General features: G+C 46.8%; 1 protein-coding gene across 3 annotated transcripts in view; it reads right to left on the bottom strand.

Annotated features, from left to right (window-relative positions):
• Positions 1-23,414, bottom strand: part of GRIN2B (glutamate ionotropic receptor NMDA type subunit 2B) — a 210,756-nt gene that overhangs the window by 159,236 nt on the left and 28,106 nt on the right. For 2 of the 3 annotated variants that reach the window (XM_063322603.1, XM_063322602.1), the window contains one exon: positions 14,227-14,655. In XM_063322603.1, the coding sequence (XP_063178673.1) occupies positions 14,227-14,637 (411 nt within the window). In that variant the 5' untranslated portion in view covers positions 14,638-14,655. Of the gene's footprint in view, positions 1-14,226; positions 14,656-21,546; positions 21,638-23,414 lie in introns of those variants that run through there. The other variant, XM_063322604.1, reaches the window with a different exon arrangement.

Genomic DNA, 23,414 nt, shown 5'->3' with positions numbered 1-23,414 from the left:
TGTGTCAGTCCCATTATAAATTATTTCACGGTTCAGACTGCAACTGCAGGAGATTAGCCCACAGAGCCAAGGAGCACTCGCTGCCCAGAGACCCATCCAAAGAGTGCTGTGCACTTCCCTGCCCCGCATTTCATCTCATTACGCCTTTCGGACCTTCCCGTCTCTCCCCTTCCCAGGGGTTCAGCCCTTTCAGCACACCCCCACCTCTACATCAAGGGATACGTACACCCTTATTTTCACCATCAGGCTGACTCCCCCTCAGCCCACCCAAGGCACCCGCTGGTTAAAGCGTGCCCTGATCTCCTTCAGTGCTGCTTGAGGAACCCAAACCACCAGAGTTTGCTGTAGCCTTGCCACAAGGTGAAGAATAAGGCTAGACAGAAAGCTCAGCCAGCCCAAAGGCAGAAATAAGTGGGGCAGAAAACAGATATCTGCTCGTCAGTTACGAAGAAAACCAAAGAACAATTCACATTTTAAGTGCAACTTTTAAGTCTCTGCATTGAAAATACAGTTAAAGGCACGTGCTCTCCTCTTCCATAGAGGATACTAAGGGAATAATCCAATTACTGCTGCTGCCATCAGGCTAATTTCTTTTCTCAAGAGGTCTGTTTTTTTGATAGAAATATTAAAATCTCCAAGCCTTGCGCCATGTTCTCCTTCAAAAGCTAACCGATAGGAGCACGCAGTGCTGAGCAAGTGCCTGTTCATGACTATGTCTCATTTGCTGCTGCTGTGATCCGAGCCACCGCGGCGGGGTAGCGTGAGTCACGGAGCGCACGCGTGTGTGCCGAGCAATAAGCGTGAACCAAATGTCCAGCCCCGAGAGACCGCGCCGCTTGCGTTTACACCCTCCTCCGTGCGAATCTCAGGGCAGGACCACGCTTGGGGCGAATCGGAGTGAGCCACCCTGGGAGCGTGCAGCAGGGAGAGCGAGCACGCCGCAAGCATTTTTGGGGCACCGCTGCGCAAGGGTGACTTGTGCAGAAATCTCAGCTCCCGAGACGCTCCAACGCAGGGCTCTGCCCACCTTCCGCGTGTGCATTTTTAGCTTGCTTGCTTTAGGAAACAAGGCTCTTGCAAACCTCATGTGTGTGTGTTTGTGCGTGTGTGAGTCAGGCTTCCCAGTAACTCTTGAACCTGCTGGCCAATTTCCACCTGATTTGACAAAGGGGCAGAGGACTCAAGGAGAATTAAATTCTTACAGTGCCGTACAAAATACAGCCCTCAACTGCGCGTAGTCCCAAGGCCTTTGTCTGGCCCCACAGCGGTATGATTCACCCACTCGCAGTCAAAGGCTCACTAGGCAATCAAATAAACTTCATCCTGACCTGGCAGCACGCCTGTAGCGGGCAGCCCCTAACACACAGAACCCCAGGGGCACCACAGTACATCTCACTTTTGCCTAGCCAGCGGGTATAAAAGACACAGTGGAAACTGGGAGAAAAGCGAGAGGAGACCTGGGGGAAATGGGGTTGTTGTAGGGAGGAGGTGTAGCCAGCTCGTGAAAAATGGAAGCTGCTATGGGGACACCCACTTACTTGGTCTGTACATCTTCTAGTTGAAACAGGGCGGTGAGTGGAGGAATGACATCCTTTTAATGCCCCGGGTCCTCACCACTGGGGGAAGGATGAGTTCAGATCTTCTGAAATCTCTTCACACAGCTCAAGTTCTCTCTTCTGTGGACTCTCTGGTGTCTACTAAGGGCTGAGCTCACGTTGCTGTCTTAGTATATAATTCAGTTAAAGAGTCAATTAACCATGAGATGTGAAACCACTGAAAACAGGATTCATTCATTTGGGAGCTGACAAAATTACTTGTTCCATCGCCCTTCCACTCACTCTGTCTTCTCAGCAAGCTGTTCCAATGTCAGGTCATAAAATTAGCTTTAAAGTGTGCCAGATAGGGGGGAAGAAAAAAAAAAAAACCAAAAAAAACAGTCCGCTGGTGTGGATTTGCAAAAGCAATGAGGGACTGTGGGTGTCCATTCAGAGATGCAACATGAAAGGCTGAAAGGCTCAACTTTCAGAAGGTGGAGGCGCCCAGCATTTTTTCAAATTTGGGCTGCCTTAACCTGTCTCATGTTGGATGTCAAAAATAAAAAATAAAAAAAGGCACCTATAATCACTCTTCACACTCGGAACGCTGTAGCCTACTTCCTCGATCGCCGTCGTTTCCTGGGAGGTGGGCAGAGCCCATGCAGATACCAGGTGTCCTGCGCCTGGTGGCTTGGCAGGCAGCGCCGCGTGGAAAAGGCGCTCCACTCCACCAGCCCCGATGCCACCTGTTCCCAACCTTCCCGCCGCCCACCCAGCCCTGCCGCAACGAGGAACAGGCTGAGCCTGGCCCACAGCCCAGGCCGTGAAGGAGCCCAAATGGAGCCAGGCAACTTGGAGACGCGGAAGGCAGGCACTTCTGAGAGATGCACTCCCCACACACCGTTATCTGGCAAATGCACCATTATCCAACAAGAGCCTCTGTCTCCTTTTCCCGAGCGACTGCCTCCTTTGTTAAGAATCTATTGACCCCCTCCTTTTTATCTACAGTACCTTCAGAAGAGGATCATCTTCCTTATGTTTCTGCTGAGCTCACTAGGTGGTTTGTGGGGTGTTTTTTTTTAACTGTCTTTAGTAGATAACTAAAAGGTATTAGTAACCATCAGCTCAGTGCGTCCCCCGAAGGAAAGCGCGTACTCTCTTCCCTTAACCTCCTTCCGTACCGCACCAGCAACGGGAGATTCCCTGCTCCCCACAAGCCTTTGTGAACTGGAAGTGATGGAAACACTGTATTTCCAGTGAGGGGAGTCTCAGCAAGAGGAGGACATCCCCTTCAGAGGGAAAACTCAATTATTTCAAGAGGGTCAGAGCTACGTGCGGTCACTTGAAAGAAAGAATATTTCTGATGATAGAAATTTTACCTCGCACTCAGCCCCACGCAGGGTGTGTGAACCCTGTGATTTGGTAGGCTTAAATAGAAGTTAAGACAATAAAACCCTCCCAGATCTCTGACCTTTGATAAATGCGAAGAGCTGGTTCAGGCAGCACACCAAACATTGAAACTTCAGCTCAAGTAGGTTTGTGTCAGGGGGAGCCCCCACCAGTCAGGAGCCGCAAACCCTCGCCCCACACACCACATCCCCACGGGCAGCTCTGCCCCAGCTGAGGTGACACCACACGTTGCTCCTGGCCAGGTCCCCGCAGGCTCAGCAGCCTCGTCCCTTAGCCCAGGGCGGGCAACCAGCGACGTGCGAGGCTGTCACAAGCCTCTCCCCAAGCTTCGCCTCCCCTTACCCACTCGTCCGTGACGCGGTAGAGACAACGCTAGACTGAATGTTCGGCTGCGGTGAGAGGATCACCAGCTTGTCAAGCTGGTGATGTGGAGAACGGTATTAACTGAGTAATTAAATCATTTCTGTAATTACTCTCACACAGCTATAAATAATGTAAGCCCACACGTTCTCTCTGGAAGCCACAATAGCGAGAGAAGAGAGGGTGAGGAATGCAAATGAAAAAGGAGAAATAATAATAATAATAATAAAAACACTTAACATTTATATAGCACACTGCATTTTCAAAGCACAGTGCAAACAATAATTAAGAAACAGGTAGAGTGACAGACGGGAGAGGGTGAGAGGAAGGGAAGCAGGAGAAGGGAAAGCGGGGGAAGGGGGGCAGGCGCGGAGCAGGATTTGAGACCCAGCAAGGCTGGCAGCCCTGCGGACATGCCGTGTGGCTCTTCACCCCACACCTCCGCACGGCTGGTAAGGACACAGCTCTGCCTCCGCAGAAAGCCAGCAGCAGAGCCATCGCCCGAGCGGGAGCCGAGACAACGCGCCGCACTGCACGAGTACACACCTGGAGGAGCCGGCATCTCCATCACAGAGCACCCTCCTAATGGCTTCTGCCTGTCCCCTCCAGCGCCGAGGCTTGGCAGTGGCCACGCTGGCCCCCAGCCAGGCAGCTGGTGGAGGCTGTGGGGGGCTTGTCCCCTCCTCCTGGGAGCTCTTCCCTCCCCCCACCAGGTCCGAGGCCCCGGCACAGGGTGTGCTGGCTAAGCCGAGCCAGCCCCAGGCACGCTTTGGGAGACCCACTGGCCTTCCCCCAGGGGGGAGCACTGATGCCAGTGACCCCATCCTCCTCCCAGGGAGCCATTTCTGACTCCCTTTGTGGCTCAGTGCAGAGCAGGGAGGGAATATTTCTGTCTGAGCGGAGGGGGAGGCAGCGCTCACAGGGAGAGCATCGCTGCCCCATCCCACAGCCCTGTGCCCTGCCTCGGCCCAGGCCTGCCCTCCTCACCCAGTTTCCACCCGACAGGCTTTCCATGCCCGTTTCACACCCCACGTCTTGTTTGCTCAGCAGTTCTGCCACCCCCTCTCTGCTCCCCGGCTCTTGCTCCCATGGCATGCCAGGCAGCATCACCTGCAAGGGCAGCGTCGCCTGAGCAAGCACACCTCCTCCTCTTACCTCTCCCCCTCTCCGCCTTTTCCTATTCCCCATCTCCTGCTTCCCACCTTTTTCCACCACCCCTGCCCATCTCCTTGTTTCAGGATCTCTTCCAGATGCTCCCCCTCTGCACTGGCTCCTCATCACACCCTGCGCGCTTCCGCACCTCGCCCACATTCCAGCCCAGATCCCCTCCTGCACAGCGCATTTCTCCTGGCCAGATCCCACCGGGACCCCACAGGAGCGCTCCAGCCCCCAGGTCCAGGCGCAGTTTCGAAGCACAGTTTGCAAGGGCAAGATCTTTTCAGGATATGTGGCAAACATTTAAAAAGACTCTGCTGCGCATACACAGTTTCTCATGCTTATAACAAGGCCAAAGTTGGGGCAACCTATGCAGTGGTAGCAAAAGCACATTTCTGGTTAAAAGTCCTCCCTTTCAAGACACCCCCTCCAGAGCTGTGCTCTGAGGACCTGCGGTGATCGGGCAGAACCTTTGGAGGAAAACGTGCCAGCACTTGCAACACGGGTAAATCGCCTATTTTCCTGCACCACGTTTTCAGAGAGAGCTGTTTTATTTTCCAAATAAATAGCGAAATAAATCAATCAGCTTGAGGCATACACCTGGCACAGGAAACTTTGCTCAAACAGTCATAGCCTGGCAAAGTTACAGGAAACCCCCAAGAGGATCTTATAATGGAGAATGCTGGGCAGGCTTACAATAGACGGTACTATCAGCCCTGCATACAATAAGCTCTCCTGCGCGCCACAGCTATTCAGCCACCTCTAATGGGGGTTACAGCTTCTCCTCCCGGAGTCCAGATTTTTATATCAAGCATTGTATTTACTTCAGCTAGAAAAATCCATTAATTGCTCCCTAGCAATTAGGTAGCCTTTGCCTTTTGTAGAGCTCAAAGTACTTTACAAAAAAATTGTTACAGTCTTCTTGCAAAGGGCAAATTGCTATAGACAGAAGTCGAGCAGCTGTCTTAAAGTCACGTTTTATAGCAGAGCAGTGAGGACTCGGGTCTACGAGACCCGGTTGGTTCTGCTGGCACCCTTTAGATCAGCCCTCCTCACTGTGCGTGCCTGCCTTTTTTGCTTTTTTCCTGCCCACTTTTAGACTCTCCATGTCCTTCATTCCTTCTTCCCCCCTTCCTCTGAAACATATTGTTATTATCAGGAACCTCATAGATACACAGCTAGAAGCTATTACCAAAGCACAGAGAAAAATTGCCTCAACAGAGCCTTTCCGGTATTTTTTTTAAGTCACTCTCAGAACTTACTCTCTTTTTTTTTTTCTTTCTTTCTTTTTTTCCTCCCCACGATCCTAGATTCAGGAGAAGTTTTTCTGTCTGTCCCTCGTCTTCTTCATCGTCTTTCTCCTCCACTCTAGCTATATAACACATTCTCCAGTGCTTAGCTCAGCCCTGCTCGAACACAGCTGAAGCAACATGGTTTCCCCGCTCTTCCCTGAGGACACTAGAGCACATCCTAGTAAAACTCAGTGTGTGAGCTTTTTTTCTTGATACACATATATATAATTTAATATTATAATTTAACATATAATAATATATCATTTAAAAATCTTTTCTCGACTTTATCCTGTCGCTCCTACTTCTACTTCTGGCAGGTACACCGAGCATTATTTTCTCTAATCTCAGTCTACCTCTATTCACTGTGTATGTAAATCATACCCTGACTCATTGTTCAGCCAATCTACAATACGCACGTATGGCTGCTTCAGTCCTTCTTCATGTATCAGCTCCTCCAGACCCTTAACAGAGTCACAGACTACAATTAGATCTTTTCCTGTACCCTGTTTTTTATCCAGCCTGCATATATGTAATTCCCTTAACTTCCTTCATAATCCATCCCCTCCAAACTTGGTCTATGAGGCAAATAAAAGGCAAAGAGAATAAGAGATTCCCTGGAAAGAATTGTTTCTCTCTGTCCCGCGGTTACTGGGGAATGACACGCGGATCTAAAGCAGCAGCATCGGGCAATTTCACACTCTGTGTTTTCAATTTCATTTTGAGGCCAGTTTAGGGTAGGGACAAATTTGAGTGTAATTAATTTAGATTTTGTGAGACAAGTAACCGCTTGGGGTTGTAATAAAGGACTGCCTGCTCCAGAATGAAGAAACTAATCTCCTTGTCCGGCTGGGGATGGCACAAATTGATTTAATACTTTTGTGTTGGGCTTTTTTGTTTTGAAGAAAGGGGTTATAATAATGATTATAAATAACTATGGGTCCGAACGCATCAAGCTCCTGGATTTTTTTTAGATAAGCACTGGTAGATTTGTAGATACCTAAACATCACCTGTGTGAAAATCAAGGTTAGAAATCTAGCAAGAACGAACTTGTTCACAAAAGCCCCATTACTTGCACGGTCCAAGCTGGGTGGAAATCAACATTTTTCTCACAGATATTTCAATGCTTCTATTTCCAGGTAGACAATGGCAACACTGCATTTAAACATTAGTAGGAAAGAGGTTAGTTCAGCTCCTCTTTCCCTCAGGTAGGTTGCAGCGTTTGCGTTCAGAGCCAGGCAAGGAAAGGTCTTCTGTCACTCAAAAGAAAACATCACTATAACAACAGAAGAAAACTAACACTCGGTACTCCTGGAAGAAGAATTCTATGACCCAAAATAAAGCAGCTTATAAATAGCTACAAAAGGCTGATGTAAAGGAATCAGACTTCAGTTTTGCTTGGCGTTTGTTGTCTGGGACAACTTCTGCCGAGGGAAGGCATCCGCGCCTCCGTGTAGTTGTTTTCTCCTTCAGCATCCTCCCCCTGCCCCAGCACTGCCACTGCCCAGAAGCGCCCCAGGGCGCCTTGGCAGGGTGTCAGCCTCGCCAGGGTCCCTCCAGGTTTTCTCCTCCCCAACCCCGTGACACTCAAGCTCAGATGGTGCCTTCAAACTTCAGGTGTCCAAGGCTCTGCATTTCCAAGGCTCAGGGCAGATATGAAGTGCATGCAGTAGAAATTATTAGGGGCAGAAAAGTGATGGGGAATATATCAGGAAAATTCACATTTTGTAAGATTTTTTTTTTTTAAAGGGGATTTCTTGTTGCTTTTTTTAATGTGACAAAAAAAAAAAAAAACTCAGTATTTTTTTTTCTTGTGACTCTTGAAAACAATACTCACAAAAAAGTGAAAGCTCAAAATGGAGTTCTTCCCAAGCAAATGGCAGATAAAGTAGAGGGAAACTTTAAAAAGTAAAAAAGCAGACTACTTAATAGGATATTTAATAAAAGAAACAATACATTTCTTCGAAAAGTAATTTTTTTCATTGAAATAATATTAAGGCGAGTATTTGAGCTTTTGTTTAGAAAATGAGAGTTAACATTGAAGGATTTAATGGCCCTGGGGAGACGTTAAAGCTCTTAAAAGTTCATTTCCAGGTTTCCTAATATTTGAGGGATTTTAAGCGCTGTAATTTATTTGTAAAGTAATAAATATTGTTCTAGGGAAATTCTCAGATGTTAATTAAACTCCACAGAAATACACTACCTGTGTTCCCTTTCTTTATATGAAAAAATGTAATTTTGTATGGACAGATTAGCCACAGATGTAAATATAAATTACGGAACCACCTGGCCTGTTATTACATGTGTATACTCAAGGGAAAAACGACACTGGCGTGCAACACGGGCTTTTATTCTCTGTATCTCTGTGACCTACCTTTCTTCTCCCTCCCCAGCTTTTGCAGCAGACTCGTAGTTTGAGGACACGTAATATTCAGTTCATTATTTGTGAGCTACACAGAGCTTTCGTTTGACAGCAAAAGGAAACTGAGTACCAAAAGCAAAAGTGTATTAATCACGTCTTCAATAAAATTATTAAAAGCTTGTAGGGAAACTGCTGATATTTTTTATTTTATTTTTTAAAATCAAACTCATCTTTGCTAATCACTAGATTAGTCTAAGACACATTTAAACTATTACTATCATGAAATGCAGTTTCAGAGAAGTGAAAATGCTTTGTGAAATTACATGAACTGTATATTGTTTTGCTTTGGAGGGAAAAAATGGATAGAAATCTAATAGAATTGAACCATACTCTTTCAACGTTTGCAGATCAAAATGTGTCTTATTCCCCCTCCTCCCCCCTTCTAAGCAGCATTTTGTTTGGAATTTATTTCACTTCAGTTCATATAATCCATTCAAAAGGAACTTTTCGTTTTGGTTTTGTTTTGGTTTTGTTTTGTTTTTTTTTTTAACTGAATTTCCTTCACACAAGGGCTCTACAAATTTCAGATGTCATCCCTAGTGGAAATGAAACAAATTTACATCCAAAAAATGAGGTTTGCATTCCCCATGCATCTCTATTATTTAACCTTTGGAAACCTGAGAGTGAAAGTGCTTTCCTTTTAATTACAGATGTTCTGCTTTTAGCAGCACTGTCCCGGCGTCTTTGACTTTGTCCTGGTTTTCAGCGGGTATCTAGGTGCTCAGCTTATCCAACTAGTTTTGGCTTCCCTGTACCTGCAGCATCACTTTGCTGCACTCTGACCGGCAGCTGGATTTCCTCCCTGGTGCTTTACACCTGTTGTCCCAGTCTGGGCTTGCTCCCCACCAAAATACCAAACAATATCATTGCTGCAGCTGCATGGCCCTGGCATGAAGCGATCACAGCAACCTCCAGTATGGAAAAAGAGAGAGAGAGAGAGAGAGAGAGAGAGAGAGAGACAACCTGTCTGGAAACCTTTACAGAAAACAAAAAGAAAGGGGACGTGGATTTATGAAGTGGGGATGGAAAGGCAGAGGGAGAAACTGCAACTTTGGCGTGAACAAGGGAAAAAGAGCAAGGTAGTGGAGGGAGTAGCAGAAAAAGTCAGCTCTATGCTGTGTGAGAAAAGAAGGAGAATCTGGCCTAGATGGGATCACAGATTTTAGATTTCAGGTTAGTTTCATGCAGCTTTTATACAGATTTTATTATGGGGACAGCCCAGTTGAATAGACTGTTCTTTCCTATCATTTTATTTCCATCAGTATGGCTACCCCGTGCAGGCAAGCCCTGGAGAAAATAGCAAGGGATGCAGAGAGAGAAGAGAATGGTTTTCAGCTGCAAAAACATAATCATGCTCTTCTTCCAGTGTTTTTTCCTGGGTGCTGCCTGTGCACCATTGTGTTACTATAAAGCTGCACAGGACAAGAAGCTTTGGCAAAATAACGTGACTGTGGAGAAATAGCGAGGGACAGTTCCACCAAAAATGATGGTCACCGGCTGTGCTATAAAAGAACATAAGGCATTTTCTACTCTTACCTTTTCTGCTTTCATTACCACCAAGTTGACTTTTTCTGTTATTTTTAAAAAATTAATAGGCTACCATTACAAAACAGACCAGTCAGCCAAATGCTGTGGTCATTTTTTAGGCAAGAAGCTAAATCGTTTCCAACACTGTAAGTGTCCTACATCTGAACAACAATTTGCTTCTCTCCTAAGGTACCTATAAATGTACATTGTTATTGTTATTTCCTTTTCTGTGACTGCTCCTTTACCTTCTAGTTCTGGGCAGAAGCGATTTTAGGTAATATTGAAAACATAATGAAGAAAAGCCCAGCCCAGATTTCCAGTCTCAGGTCTGCAAACACAAGATACTGGTTTGTGTGATTTATCTGCACTGAAGCTTGGTTTGCAGCCTTGAAGGCTTCCTTCCACCATCAGTCTCCTACCACAGAGCATCCTCACCCGTCAGCCATTTCCACACTGTGATAGGATTGAATTTCTGCTTTCAAAACAACTGGGGGGAAAGGAGAAATTATTTTAAACACTGGAATGGGAACAGATATGCTCCCCAGTCACGAGTGCATTGCAGTCCTCTGGACAATGCAAACTAATGCTTAAGATCAGGCAACACAAAGCTATAAAAAGAAAGGTCATTGTGGCAACTTCAGGCAAACTGAAGAGACCAGAGAGCTCCCAGGAACAAAGGTCTTGGATCACAAGAACCTAACATTTGTGATGGCGCACATTTCTCTCCTCTCCATCTCATCTATTCCACATTAAACACAGATCATCAGTGATCCATGCTATTGCCTTTCTCATCAGAGGTCCATGTGAGATGATGGTATCATCTTAGTCCCTTCTCATGGTGTCAGCACCAGAACAAGGACCGGGTGTTTCCTTGTAGGGTTGAAGCAGTGCAATCGCTCGTCTACCCTGCCCCACAGCTGCAGGGCTTGCTCCTCCAAGAGGAGCTACCACAGGGGCTCTCGGACCCCCTCAGCCATCACTCCCAGGCCACCCAGACCCGACAAAACAACTGCTGCACTTCATGCTGTTTGGCGTCACTGCTGGCACGTTCTTCAGAGACTAAAGGGACTGAACTGGCTGTGACAAGACTCTGCCTCAGCAAAGTGGTCTCCCCAGAGCTCGAGTGAGGCACATCATGTGTCTGTGCTTCACCGTTTTCCTGGAACTAAACCCAAATCGCAGTGTGCACACAGATCATCTGGTCATTTTCTTCTGATGCCAAATTAGGCAGAGATTAAATGTAACACTTTATAACAGCTAAACAGGTGGGATTAGAGACACGAGCACCGAGGAGAGAAACAGCAAAAATATATGCAAATTCCTATATACTTATTTTTCAGGGGAAAAAAGATAAAACACAGGGAAAACAAGAAGACATATAAACATTACCTACAAAATCTAATCAAATGCAATATTAAAGAGCATGAGCTTGAACAAAACAATCGGGAAATCCAGATGTTACACTTTCAGCAACATACCTCCACCTGCTATGTTACACCTAGGGCAGGATTCATTGCATTTAACTTGAGGCATCGCGAGCAAGTCGAGGTACAGCCTTCTTCAGTAATCAGCGGGGAGACGCAGGGCTATCCCGCGGGCATTTCACTGCACCCTGAGATGGGTGGGGTGAATTGTCCTCAGGTGGTGCCTCCTTCCCCACTGATTGTAACGATGCTGAGACCTCCAGCTGGCAGGTAGCAAAATTCCAGATGCATGTTAACTGAGATAAAGCCAGCCTATGGTGCACGTTATACAATATTTATTTCTAAATATACAGGAGAGAAGAAAATTCAGGCTTGAAATCTTTTTGTTTTCCTTTTTTTTTTTTTGCCTGCCCCTTCGTGTCTCAATTTACTAGCTACACAGTATAATACAAAGCCCTTTTTACTCATGGATCCAAATTTCCTCCCAGACACACTTATTAAACCCTCATTGAAGGTGAAACAGAATTTCACATGCTACTCCAGGGAAGGTGGTTTGACTTGATGAGTCCTTTTGCATTAACCTCCAGAGAAGAAGGGCTTATCTGTCACACCAAGGCATTAGCGGTTTGCAGCGTTCGTTACGTTTGCGTTGGCGCTACCGATCACAAATGCACAGGGAGCATAACGAAGCTGTAAGTGCAGGTTTGAACCTGTGAAATGCTGAGCAAGTTCAATCACAGCTGACTGCTGTGGGCGTTGAGGGGATGCTGAAAGAAGCAATCGGTGCCTGCAGGATCAAACCCCAGCCACACAACTCATCTGCAAAGAACATGACTAAGAGTCACTAAAAGCAAAGCCTCTGTCAAGACCTTCTGTGGAAAATAGATTGTTTAAGGACTTACCTGGCTGATTTCAGTATTTTAGTAGAATATCAATGTATTTACTCTCTACCATATTTTAATTCAATTCATCAAATAAATATTATCCATTAAAGATTACACACCTGCGGATCAGAAGCTGTAAAGGTCAGCCTTTTCAATTTATGTTTAAAAGAAATCTTGGCCTTTCCTAAAACTGCAGATCTTTGTATGTACTCTGCTTCTCCTGCTCGCAAAACTACCCAAAAAAAAAAAAAAAAAAGAGCTTGGTAAAACAGAGGTCTCCATTCATACGGCCTCCACCTTTGAGCTCCCTGTGGGTTGCCTGCCCGCCAGAACGCTCTTTAGAAGTGAGCCAGTGGGGTACACAGGGCAGTCGCGGGAGGTGCTGCCTTCCCAAGGAGAGACTAGAGACAGGTAGAAAGAAAAATCTTTGCGAAGTTCAACAGGCCAAATTTCTCTTTGAATTACAGCGGCGTAAATCTGATCTAATCCTGCCAAAGGCAATGGGGCTATGCTGGATTTGCGCTGCGGGAATCTGAAATCAGAATTCGGCCTGCCACGTTCAAAGTCACAAGGACCTTTTTCCAGTGCTTAGGAGGTCTGGCATCAGTAACACTTAGGCTTGTTCAAAGAAGATGTAAAATGCCACCATAAATGTGAAATGCAGCACTCAAGAAATGCTTCAGACCTGCTTTGCACAGACATCGATAACCATGCAACGCAGGAGGCAGGAGAGCACCGAGATGCAGCATTGCTGCCTGACTGTCTCCCAAGACAGAAAAGCTTTATTGTGGGTGGAATGGGGCAGAGTGACTTTAGCACATGTGCAACTATTCAAGGAGAGAGAGGGAAAAAAAAATGCCTGTGATGATTATTTTATTCAGTGACTACTTTAGTTCAAAGGCTGATACGAGAAAATAACACTGCATATTAACTGTATGTTATTTGGCAACTGAACAGTTGGTCAAAGAATGAGAAAATAATTTGTAATTAATTTATTCCCATCCACTCACCTACAATAACCTGCACCGGATTATTTATTTACAAGGTAAATAAAACAGAAAGTGCCTGGATTTCTCAGCCCACAAGATCTCTTTCTGAGGAAAAGCCGCCACTGCGGCCAGCTTAATTCTCCCCTTTCGTTCAATTAGACCCAATTCTGCCTAGTTAAATGTTTCAGATTTGCTTAAGAGTGACCTGTAAAAGGAAAAGGCTGTTGGCTTGTGACCCTGTTTACTTCTTTGAGATGCACAAAGTGTGGTCAAGAGGGTCTTCTCAACAAAGGGCTTGGCCCTGACTCTGTCACCTGCAGGGAAAAGGACAGCCTGCTTCTCTCGGGTATTCCCACTGGCCCACAGCAGCCCAGAGGCCACTGTTAGCCACACCATGTGGCCAAATGCACACTCCCGTCGGGGTCTCCTGTTCCTCCCAGGGGGAAGACTTGCATCAGGTCCAGCTGCACCCCACGGAGGCTCCCCTAAACTGAGAGTTACCAGCTGGCCAAAGGTGCTGCTTCCTCCGCACCTTTCCCTGTTCAAAAGCAGTAGTGGGAAGGCTCGTTTGTGCAGTAATTCCCCAGAAGACTGGGTGGGGCCTGGGAAAACAGTGAAATGTCAGGGATATGAAGGAATAAAGTAGTGCAGTGGAAAAAAGAAAGCCTTAGCTGGACTGGTTCAGACTGGTTAGTTGCTTTAGCTAACACCTATTTAACTTCAGGAGCTAATGAACACTTCTGAGAGAGGACAGCTTTATTAAAGATTCAATTATTTTCCAATTAAGATGTAAGAGCTGTATTAAATGTCCCTGAAAATACCACAATGTCCTCCAGCTGCATGCAAGAAAAACCCAAGCTACCATCCTTGGCTCTTCTAAGGTAAAACATAGGCAAAAATAAAACCTTTAAAAAAAAAAATCACAATTGTCAGGGGCTCTTTACCCTTCCTAAAGAAGAAGAAAAGGGCCGATTCTTTTGCAGCTCTCTTCTACCTGCTCCTTTCCCTCCTCGGTTTTTCCCTGTTGCAGATAATTCCACATGATTAATAGGCTCTTCTCAGCGGTGCTACACACTGTTAGCTCTTTTAATCTCCCTTTGAATCTGAGACTCTCTAATCCCCCAACCCTTCGGCCCCATGAGACTACACCTGAGGATCACAGAATAAGATATTTCTTTCTGTTTTAAGTTTCGATCTGCAGGTCTGTGATAGAAGGAAGCTCAAATTTACCTTATCTGCCATGATCATAGAGGAACCTCCGTGGATGCCCAGGATGGGAGTGAGGGTCTGGGCAGAGATGAAGTCCAGGATCTGGGCAATGGCTTCCTGGTCTGTGTCATCAGCGAATACCACCCCTTGAATCTTCCGGTCTGACATGAGGTCACAAATGCGGGTGATGATGCTCTTGGGATCTGTCTCATTCATGGCCACCAGCTCCACCCGAGGCACCACTGAGAGGTGGTGGAAGTCATCTTTCTCGTGGGCATCTTTGATGGCCACTTCGTCTGAGGTCCCCACCAGGATGACCGCAATGCCAATGCTCGGGTGGCTTTTCTGGGCATGGGCCCCGCTCCCTGTTGTCGCGAGGACTGCCAGCACCAGCCAAAACCTTGGAGAGTAGCACTCCACCCTGGGCCTCATCTTCGGCTCTTACACTCCCTGAGCAAGGAAGAAAAAAAAGGAAAGGGGGAAAGTAAGAGAAAGGGAAAGTGATTAATTGACAAGTCAATCGTGCACTCAGCCTTCAAGGCAGATCCATTGATCTTCCTCAGCCACTACCCCTCTTCCCACCAGTCCTTCTTGCCTGATGCCCAGCCCTTTGGCTACATTCAGGGCTCTGCTAAAGTCAGGGGAGGGTCAGACCAGTCCAGCCTCTACTTCAGAGTTTGGAGTCACTTCAGAGAACAGCTGTCAGCAGAAGATGGGATCATGTCATCTCTCAGGTCCCGTGTCACTCTGAGACCCAAGTCAAAAGTGATAGAGAATTGTCCTTTGACGGCTGATCGGCTGTCTTTGTGAAACTAATTGCTTATGTCAAGCCCATGTCTAAGTGCTCACCCTCAACACCAAGGAATTACTGTTGCTTGTGATCAGTTTGGCCTCCTGATGGAGGTATAGGCAGGGAGGCTGGAGGGACCAGGCAGATACTGACTCCCTTTTACTTTCTTAGACCCTCCAGAATAAAGGGAGGACAAATGGACAAGGCCACTCGATGTCTATGTATGCATGTATCCATTGCATACAACCTTCCTACCGCCAGGACACACACATCTCCAGTCTGTAGTACAGTCAGCCATACGCCTTTCACCCATACAAGGTCCATTGCTTTTTAAAAAGCCTGGAACACAATATTTCCCGGTGGTCGTGGCCAAAACTGGATCAGTGCAGTGTGGGGAAGACATTCCCTGCGAGCCCATACAACAGCTACTTTTGCCCAGAAGCAGAAAGACCCACCCAGCTTGCAAAGGTTCACCCTCAGCTACTACAGCCAGGGATGTTACCCTGATGTTTTCCCTGAACACGTCCACTTTATTTTGTAATCATAACAGCAGAAATGGAAAAACCTGATGAGGTCATCTCTCCAGCCCCTGCCTGAGCGGGACTATTCCCTGCAGGATTGTTCCTAGCTCTTTCTTTATTCAGTCTCCTTTTAATAATAGTTCACATTTTCGCAGCGCTTTTCATCCTCCAAGCACTTTACAAGCACTAACGGATTAATCTTTGCAGCACCTATGCAGTGTAAATACCAGAACCCCCCCCCGGTCTGGGGGCAAAAACAGAGCAGCATCCCCCCCTCCGTCCGCCCACCACCCCTGTGGGAGGCAGCACTGCTCCGTGTGCCCACTCAGGGCCATGCTGCTGCCCCAAGGAGATTTCAGGCGTTTCAAACTAAAGACAACTTGCCCTCAGCGCAAAAGGTCCTGCTCAACTATTCATGCCCATAAGTATGTTCTTCGGCAGCCAGCCGCACCTGGAATAAATACGCATGGAAAAAAGCCCTCTGCTGCTTTGCGCTACGCCTCTGGCCTCGGAAGTCCAGAAACTGTACCCTTCCATGCTGGGAAAGGGTGGAAGAGACCACATCTTGCCCTGCCCACGAGAACACGTAGGCTCAGCACCTGCTCCCTCATTGCCATGCTAAGCAGATAGAACGTATCCTGCATTGATATTACCAGATAAATAAGCAGATAATAAAATAGATAATAAATATGCACCGGAGGAACCAAATCCACTTAGGAGGCTGAAAGGGACCACGGGTGTGAAGCACCAATCGATTCTAAATTCTCTGACGGATCCACTTTCTGAGAGATGCTCACAAGGAGAACCAAGAGACTTTGAGAGTTTGGCAAAATGAACAGCTAACTTCATTCCGGCAGAACTGTTATCCTCCAATTACGAGTCACTAAATTAGATTCCTTCACAGTGAAATGCAGTCCCCACTCCTGCAATGCTTTATTAACTTTAATGCACTCTATACGCTCTCTGTCTCTCACTCCCTTGCTCACTCACTTTAATGCTATATTTGTTCTCTTTAAAATATGTCTCCTGTGATCCCTCTGCATAGTCTCACACAGTATATTACGCTTGGTTAGGCAATGGCTAGCTGCGATGCCCAGGGAGCAGAGTGTGGGTTTTTCCCAGCCCCTCTCCCACCAGGAATACTTTACGGGGCCTTCCAACCCAGGGCTCGGATAGCAGCGATGCGGGAGCTATACAGGCAATCGTGGCAGCTGTCTGCCTTCACACCCAAACTTCTCCCACTGGGAAAAATCCTGGCCAAGAAACCCGTTCCCTTCTCTTCACCTGCATCAAAGCCAACAAATCTCCAGCATCAGAAAATCCAAGCAGCAGAGAAGAGCCCAGATCCTGAAGAGCACTTAGGTGTCAATCTGCTGGATGTCTAGCGCATGGGATGTGCCCCCAAGGGAGATTTTTCCATTCAACACAAGGTGATGGAGTTCCCTGTACAGTGCCAGATCCTCTGACTTTGGCCAGATATGCAGGGAGCAGCCAGGGCTAGGAAGAGGCTAACGCAAAGAGGAGGTCATCAGTGCCTCCACAGTCAACCTGACATCTCCAATTTGGATCCTCAGTCATGAGCCGGTTCAGGCAGAACAACGCTTAGATAACCTGTGTTGTACCACCCAAGACACCTCTCCCTCCGCCTCTCGCTCACGTGTAACACTTCTGTCAGGCTCACGATGTGTTTCAGGTGCTCCATGGGCAGTCTGCACACCAGGGACCAGCGGCCGTCTGGGGGAATGAGGAGGAACCAGGTCCAGGCTGGGCTCCCTAGTCTGATGGTCCCCATGAATGTGATAAGGCAGGGGAACTCCAATAAATCACACCCGACCCAGGGCCGGTGGCACCGCTTTAGCTGCGGGGTGGCCTCCACTGTTGAGCCCCAGCACACTCCCACAAGGCAGCAGCAGGTTCACAGTGCAGAGTTGAGCTGCTCAAAGACTGCAACTGGGATGCTCACGGTGCTGACAATCCCTTCCCTGCCCTCCTTGAGGGTGACTTCTGTTCACAAGCAATAGCCACTATCCACGCTTCTGCTCACATGCAAGTGCTGGTTGGTTGAGAAAGGGACAGGAGTCCCAGCACCAACCCCACCTCTCCTCCCTCCTCTGGTCTGGCTCACTACAAGCCCCTTTTGAATGTGTGCTAGTAGAGGAGAGGCAGGAGCAAACCAGCAAAGACTTATCAGATTAAGGTGACCCCAGAGCTATTGCGAAAATGTGTTTTTGCATACACAGCAGCAAGTTTTATCCGTTAATTTCCACACTGTTCAAATGCAAAAGTTTGAGGTACCCTGTCAAGGAAGCACTGGAGGCAGGATGCTGACCTCCTCCTGAGCAGTGTTCTTGTTTCCAGAGAATATTTGCAAACACACACGGAGAAATTCACAAGCGCCTGAGAAGGCGACAGTTGTAAAACAGGGCATTTGCCCTTAGTTGTTTCAAGTAGCTTGAATATGGCTAGCGTCTAATGTCACCAGTCAAGAATGATTTTAAAAACACGCCAGTATATTTTATTACAAAGTATTTTACATGAGCAGGTATTTCCCTTGGTGGTGGTGTGGGGCAACACAGTGTTTGTTATCTTTTCTGTGATTTTGCCACTCCAAAACAATTTAGCAAATCCCAAACTCCAGTCTGGCAAGTAAAATCCTTTACACCACATTTACTCCGCACTATTATATTGTCCCTTACTCCCCGGAAAATAATATATGACCGGGCCATTAGACAAAGTGGTTTTACAGACATATCTATATTTAGGTATAAACATGCCTGTAAAACCATTATAATTCTATAATCTCATTTTACTTACCAATAAAACATCACCAGCATTGTAGAGGAACACAGCATCTACTTAGTACTGCGGAGCAATATTACACAATCCCTGTTAAAATGGGAAGGGAAAGCTAACTTCTCCAACTGAAAATGCAAGAGGAATGTAGGTAGTCAGACAGTAATTATTCAGATTGGAATTTGGCCAGGACCAAAGGTTAGATTGCTTAAAAATATCATGAGAACCTTATTTGACACTGCATTTTTATGTGGATCAGATCTAAGATAAGTATTAATAGAAAACTATTAGGCTGCACAGGCAAAATACAGCTCAGCGTTTAGAGATATTTCTGGACGATATTTCAAAATACAGAAAGTACACAAATAGGTCACTGTGCATTCAACCAGGCTAACTGTAAATAAAGTACTACACAGGCAGTGTACAGCAAAGCCGGGCAACTTTCAGGTCGCATAAAGAATCTGAGGCAGAACACGGGCTGGTCCCAGGCGTTTGGGGGCAGCTCTGTCGTGTGCCGATGCTGGTACCGCCTTCTGCTGCAATTGCGCCAGCTGGGCAGCCTTGCACAATAGCCCCTTGGGAGGGTATTTGCAAGCCCCCAAAACCCTATCCCCGAGCTCAAGACAGCAAGAGGAAAGGAAGCCCTGTAATACCGCAGTCCCAGAGAAAAAGCTGTCTTGAAGGCAGCTTTCCTAATCAGGAGGAAGATGATGCTTGGGACAGGAGGCTGAACAGCATGCACTAGCCACCAGCAAAGGGAACTTCACAGGGACGCTGGGTCCATGCTGGAGGAAGAAGAGCATCACGTGCCTCCAGCCTCCTGTACTTCCCTGGAGGGCCACAGGGAAGTTCATTTCTCGGTGTTTTCTGGGCTCTGCTCACTGGGAGCTCTGATGAGGTCCCAGCACTGGTAAGAAGACTTCACAGAATCTGAATTCAACAGCTAATTTTGCACCAGCACCAACTGCAATGCTAATTCCCAGCCCTACCCCTCATTCCTGATCACTAGACCAATTCCAGGACTTGCCACCAGCCTCAGATCCACTGACAGATGTCCTGCCAGCCCCAGTGTTAGCCATCAGTGTTACTGTACCCTTCAATATTTGCTCATCTTTGACAGCATCTTAGTTCACACTGGCTTCATTTCTCCGTTTCAGAAGTATCAGACAATGAATCAAAAAGCAATCCTTGTGTTTCAGGCCCTAGTTTGGGCTAGGAAGAAATCCATCTCTATACACTACAAAACTGGAAGGTGCTTTGTGCCTGGTATCCAACACATCACCAGGGAATAGCAAGTGCACTAGAAGAAGCTGTAGGGAAGTTAACATTGCACTAAAGATGCTACTGAGCTGTCTGGCAAGGAAACACCTGTATGTCCAGACCAAAGAAGAATACTATTTCTGTGTTTACCAACTGCAGAAGACTGGTGCGTATTTAATCTTTTTGTCTGCTACCTGCTTTACAGGTAAATTGCAGGAGCTAAGGCAATTTGTGTGAAGGAAGAGGCAGGACTGATTGCAGCCCCCAAAAACTATTACTCCTAAAAGCTGGGGCTTAAAGCTAAAAGTCAGGCCATACTTTACACCTCAGCTTTTCCAACTCCCTGACTTTTGGCAACCCAATTTCAGCTTAGGACAACCTCCCATTCTCATGGTTACTGTCATCTCCCCAATCCAGACACACTGCATATTCTGTACCTCTGAAGAAGCATTTCTCATGTTCTAACACTGCTTTAACCATTGTCCTACCGCACCTTCAGCCCAGGCTGTTTGTACGCTGACAACTCTTGTGCTGCTGTTCCCATATTACTGCTTACCAGGTAGGTGACATAAGTGCCCATAAATCTTCTTCTGGCTCACAGCCCTGTTGTTCCAGGAATTTTGTAAACAGAGACAAAGAAGAGGGGGATGGATCTGGGGCACAATGGGTGTGTCTTGGAAGCGCCTGCACACTTCAGGTGCTGATAAACAGAATGAATGATGCTGCAGGAAAATCTCCATACATTCAGAGTAGGAAGACGGCCGAGACTAGAGACAATGGGAAGAGCCATGCACAGTGATGAATGCAAGAACAATCCAGCACCTGGACCAAAATGGCTCATTATGGTGACTCTAAGTAAACACCCCCCCAAGGGCATTTCAGTAGTTTTAGAAGAAAACTGGTGCAGTTTAGTTTAACTAGCTTTGAACATCACTTATATTATCATTCTGATATATAAATGTTCCTGTGATAGTGGTAGAAACATTTCTCCAACGCCTTTTGGGCAGGTCTTCTTTCTGCTCGTCACAACCACTCCCTCTCCAACATGTACCTTTGTCCATGCCTGTAATGTCCCACAGACTCATTTCTACCTAGCTTACAAAATGCTTCTTTTTCCGTATTTTTCTCTAGTCAGCCTTTTTCTTTCAGGGAATGCATCACACGCACCCAAACAAAGCCTTGAAAGCCCTCAGAGCGCTCTCATTACCTCTCTGTTTGCTTTCCTTCCATGGACACCGGGTGGAAAGTAGCACATATGCTTACTTCTATTCTCTATTTATTTTCTTTCAAGCTGTTCTTTCTTTATTAAACCAGGTACAAACTCCTCCCTGGCTTGGGCAGTGTCAGATTCATCCTATGTATTACATATGCATTCCTCCCCACCTCTGATAGCTAGTTTGCCTCTGTCTATCCAACGGGTCTATCCAAGGATAAGGTGAAGAAGTGCTTCCCCTTTTTCTGCCCCACGCAAAGAAGAGCGATTCTCTCCCTACACTTAAGGCGGTACAAAGAACCCTTTGATCATCAATTAGACCCATATCATTCCCAACAGATGAAGAACTATGTCTCATTATTGTAAGCTTGCCCAAGGGTAAGTTCCCAGTGTCCTTCCCACTTCCTCCCACCCACATATTTTACATATCACGGGTGATAGCTGACACAGCCACAGCCTGCAAGCTTCTGTTGAGACCAACATCAAGTGATTCACGGAAATTACAAATTAAAATCCTCTGCTTAATAGTCTCGCCCTTCCCCCAGACACTTCAGGATTGCTGTCTACGGCATGTGCTTTATAGCACACTACCTTCTCCAAAACGACTCAAACAATAGGATTACCACTGTTAGGAGACAGCTCCAAGGCTCACATTTAGAAACGTTTCCCTAAACTCAGCCTAAATTTCCCCTTTGCTCAGCTATCCTGTTACTTTAATAATATCTCCTTCATTCAGCCTAAACAATTTCTCCCTCTCGACTCACCATTTCCACCATGAAAACGCTTGTAGATGGTTATCTGATCACCCCTTGGGACGTTCCTCTGCTGCAGCAGAAGCTCAGCTGTGTTCATCCCTCCTCGTAAGGTGAGTCCCTTCTGGTCCTCGGCAGGATGAGCGAGGGAGGATGAAGGTAACGGCTGGGCAAGGGAGAGCAGGAGTGAGTCTGACCTGCTTACCGCGGCTGGCACACACGTGCAGAGCTGCAGGAGTCAGTGTCACACACACAAAAGCCATTAAGCGAGACAGCAGGTCAGTCTGGCGTTGCCCAGTGCCAACTTCTAAATGCCAGGGCATAGAGGCTTGGCACAGCCATCACTCTCTGCGAGCCTGGCTTGCGGAGCCGTGCTGGAGCCACCGTTCCCCTGCCAGGATCTCGCCCCCCCCAGCATCCCACTTGGACAAGTTTAGAGGGATGAGACAGGCCCTCCCTGCCAGAGACTGAAATATCCGCACCACCTGGAGGGTTCAGTTGCCACAGCTGTCACTCCGTGCATGCTCCATTTGAAACAAGGGTTTCAAAGCTTATGAGACGTGCACCATTTCCCACTTCTGACTGTCATCTGCCCCATCTCAGAACCGGATCCAGGCTCAGAGGGAGATCATCCAAAGCAAGGGATGTGTCGCTGTGCACAATTGGCCCCTCCAAAGGGATTTCAGCGTGGTCAAAAGCAGTTTTGCCTCCTGAAGTGCACAACTAAGTTTAACGGGCAGCAGAACACTGCACCAGTGCAACAACGCTTTTGCCAATTAAATCAAACTGAAACAATTTGGTAATTCATGCTGCAATCCCTTCTTTCCCTTCTTAATTCTCCACTTCCAGGTTTCATTTCCAAGCAGGAATCACCAGTACGCTAATAACATGAGGGCTTTAAAGACTGCGATTTCCAAAAGCTAGGGATTTAAATACCTCCGATCCATTAATATCCATGAGAAGCACGCATTTAACTTCAGTTGGATGGTTTGGAGAAGCACATCCTCTGCATTTCTCATTATTTGCTGTACTAATTTAAGGGCTTCTATTCAACCATAATCAACTCTGCATTTTGTGCATTGGCAGATTGTTATATTAAACTTCAAAATTTAAAAAATGATGAGAATTTTTACTTCCAAGGGTGGAAGGACTTTCCCATTCCCCAGACTCTCTCATGCACCTCTCTCAGTACCTGTTCGTTCTCTGCATCATTTCCTTAAAGGAAAAACACAGAGCAGGCAGGCAGAGACTGCACCGTCTCCTGCAGGCAGCTGCCAAACACCATGCCAATGCTGAAATCCCATGGGTTACTCAAAGTCTCACATCAAGAGAGAGTCTTAAGTTCTTTGGATGCCAGATGTAAACACTGTAAAAGCCAAATCACAAAGGTTTCTTAAAGCATACCATAAGTGGAAAAGAAAGTACCGTTTTTGTTTTTCTTAGGCAGAAACGGAGTGATTCCTTCTTCTACAACATGGATAATCCCAAAAAGGGCCTCTGAACCAAAGGGAGACAGCCTTAAACTACGTCTGCACTTTGTATTACAGCCACCCAGTTTGCTGCCAGTCTCCTCAGGTATGATGTACGCCACGGGATAAAGCTTTAAAACATAAACCTGCCCATCCCTTAGGAAAGATCTTCATGGGTGCACCTTTCAGTCTTGCAGCCCATGCAGCAAGGGCAAGCTAGGAGAAACTCACTGCACTGCCTCTGCTCATTGTGGCACCATTATAGCAAATCTTGAACAGCCCTAAGCAGAGTGCCAGAGCTCACCAGACCTGATCAAGCCCTCACGAAGGGCTTACAGACAGCAGAAACGGCAGAGAAGAATGCTCGATACCCAAAACACTAAGAAGTGAGGCAGGCAAAGGAGCCACTAA

This window comes from Chroicocephalus ridibundus, chromosome 1 (genome assembly GCF_963924245.1).
Source record: "Chroicocephalus ridibundus chromosome 1, bChrRid1.1, whole genome shotgun sequence".
Taxonomy (NCBI): domain Eukaryota; kingdom Metazoa; phylum Chordata; class Aves; order Charadriiformes; family Laridae; genus Chroicocephalus; species Chroicocephalus ridibundus.
The sequence above is the reverse complement of the archived record's forward strand: the minus strand, read 5'-3'. Positions and strand labels throughout refer to the sequence as shown.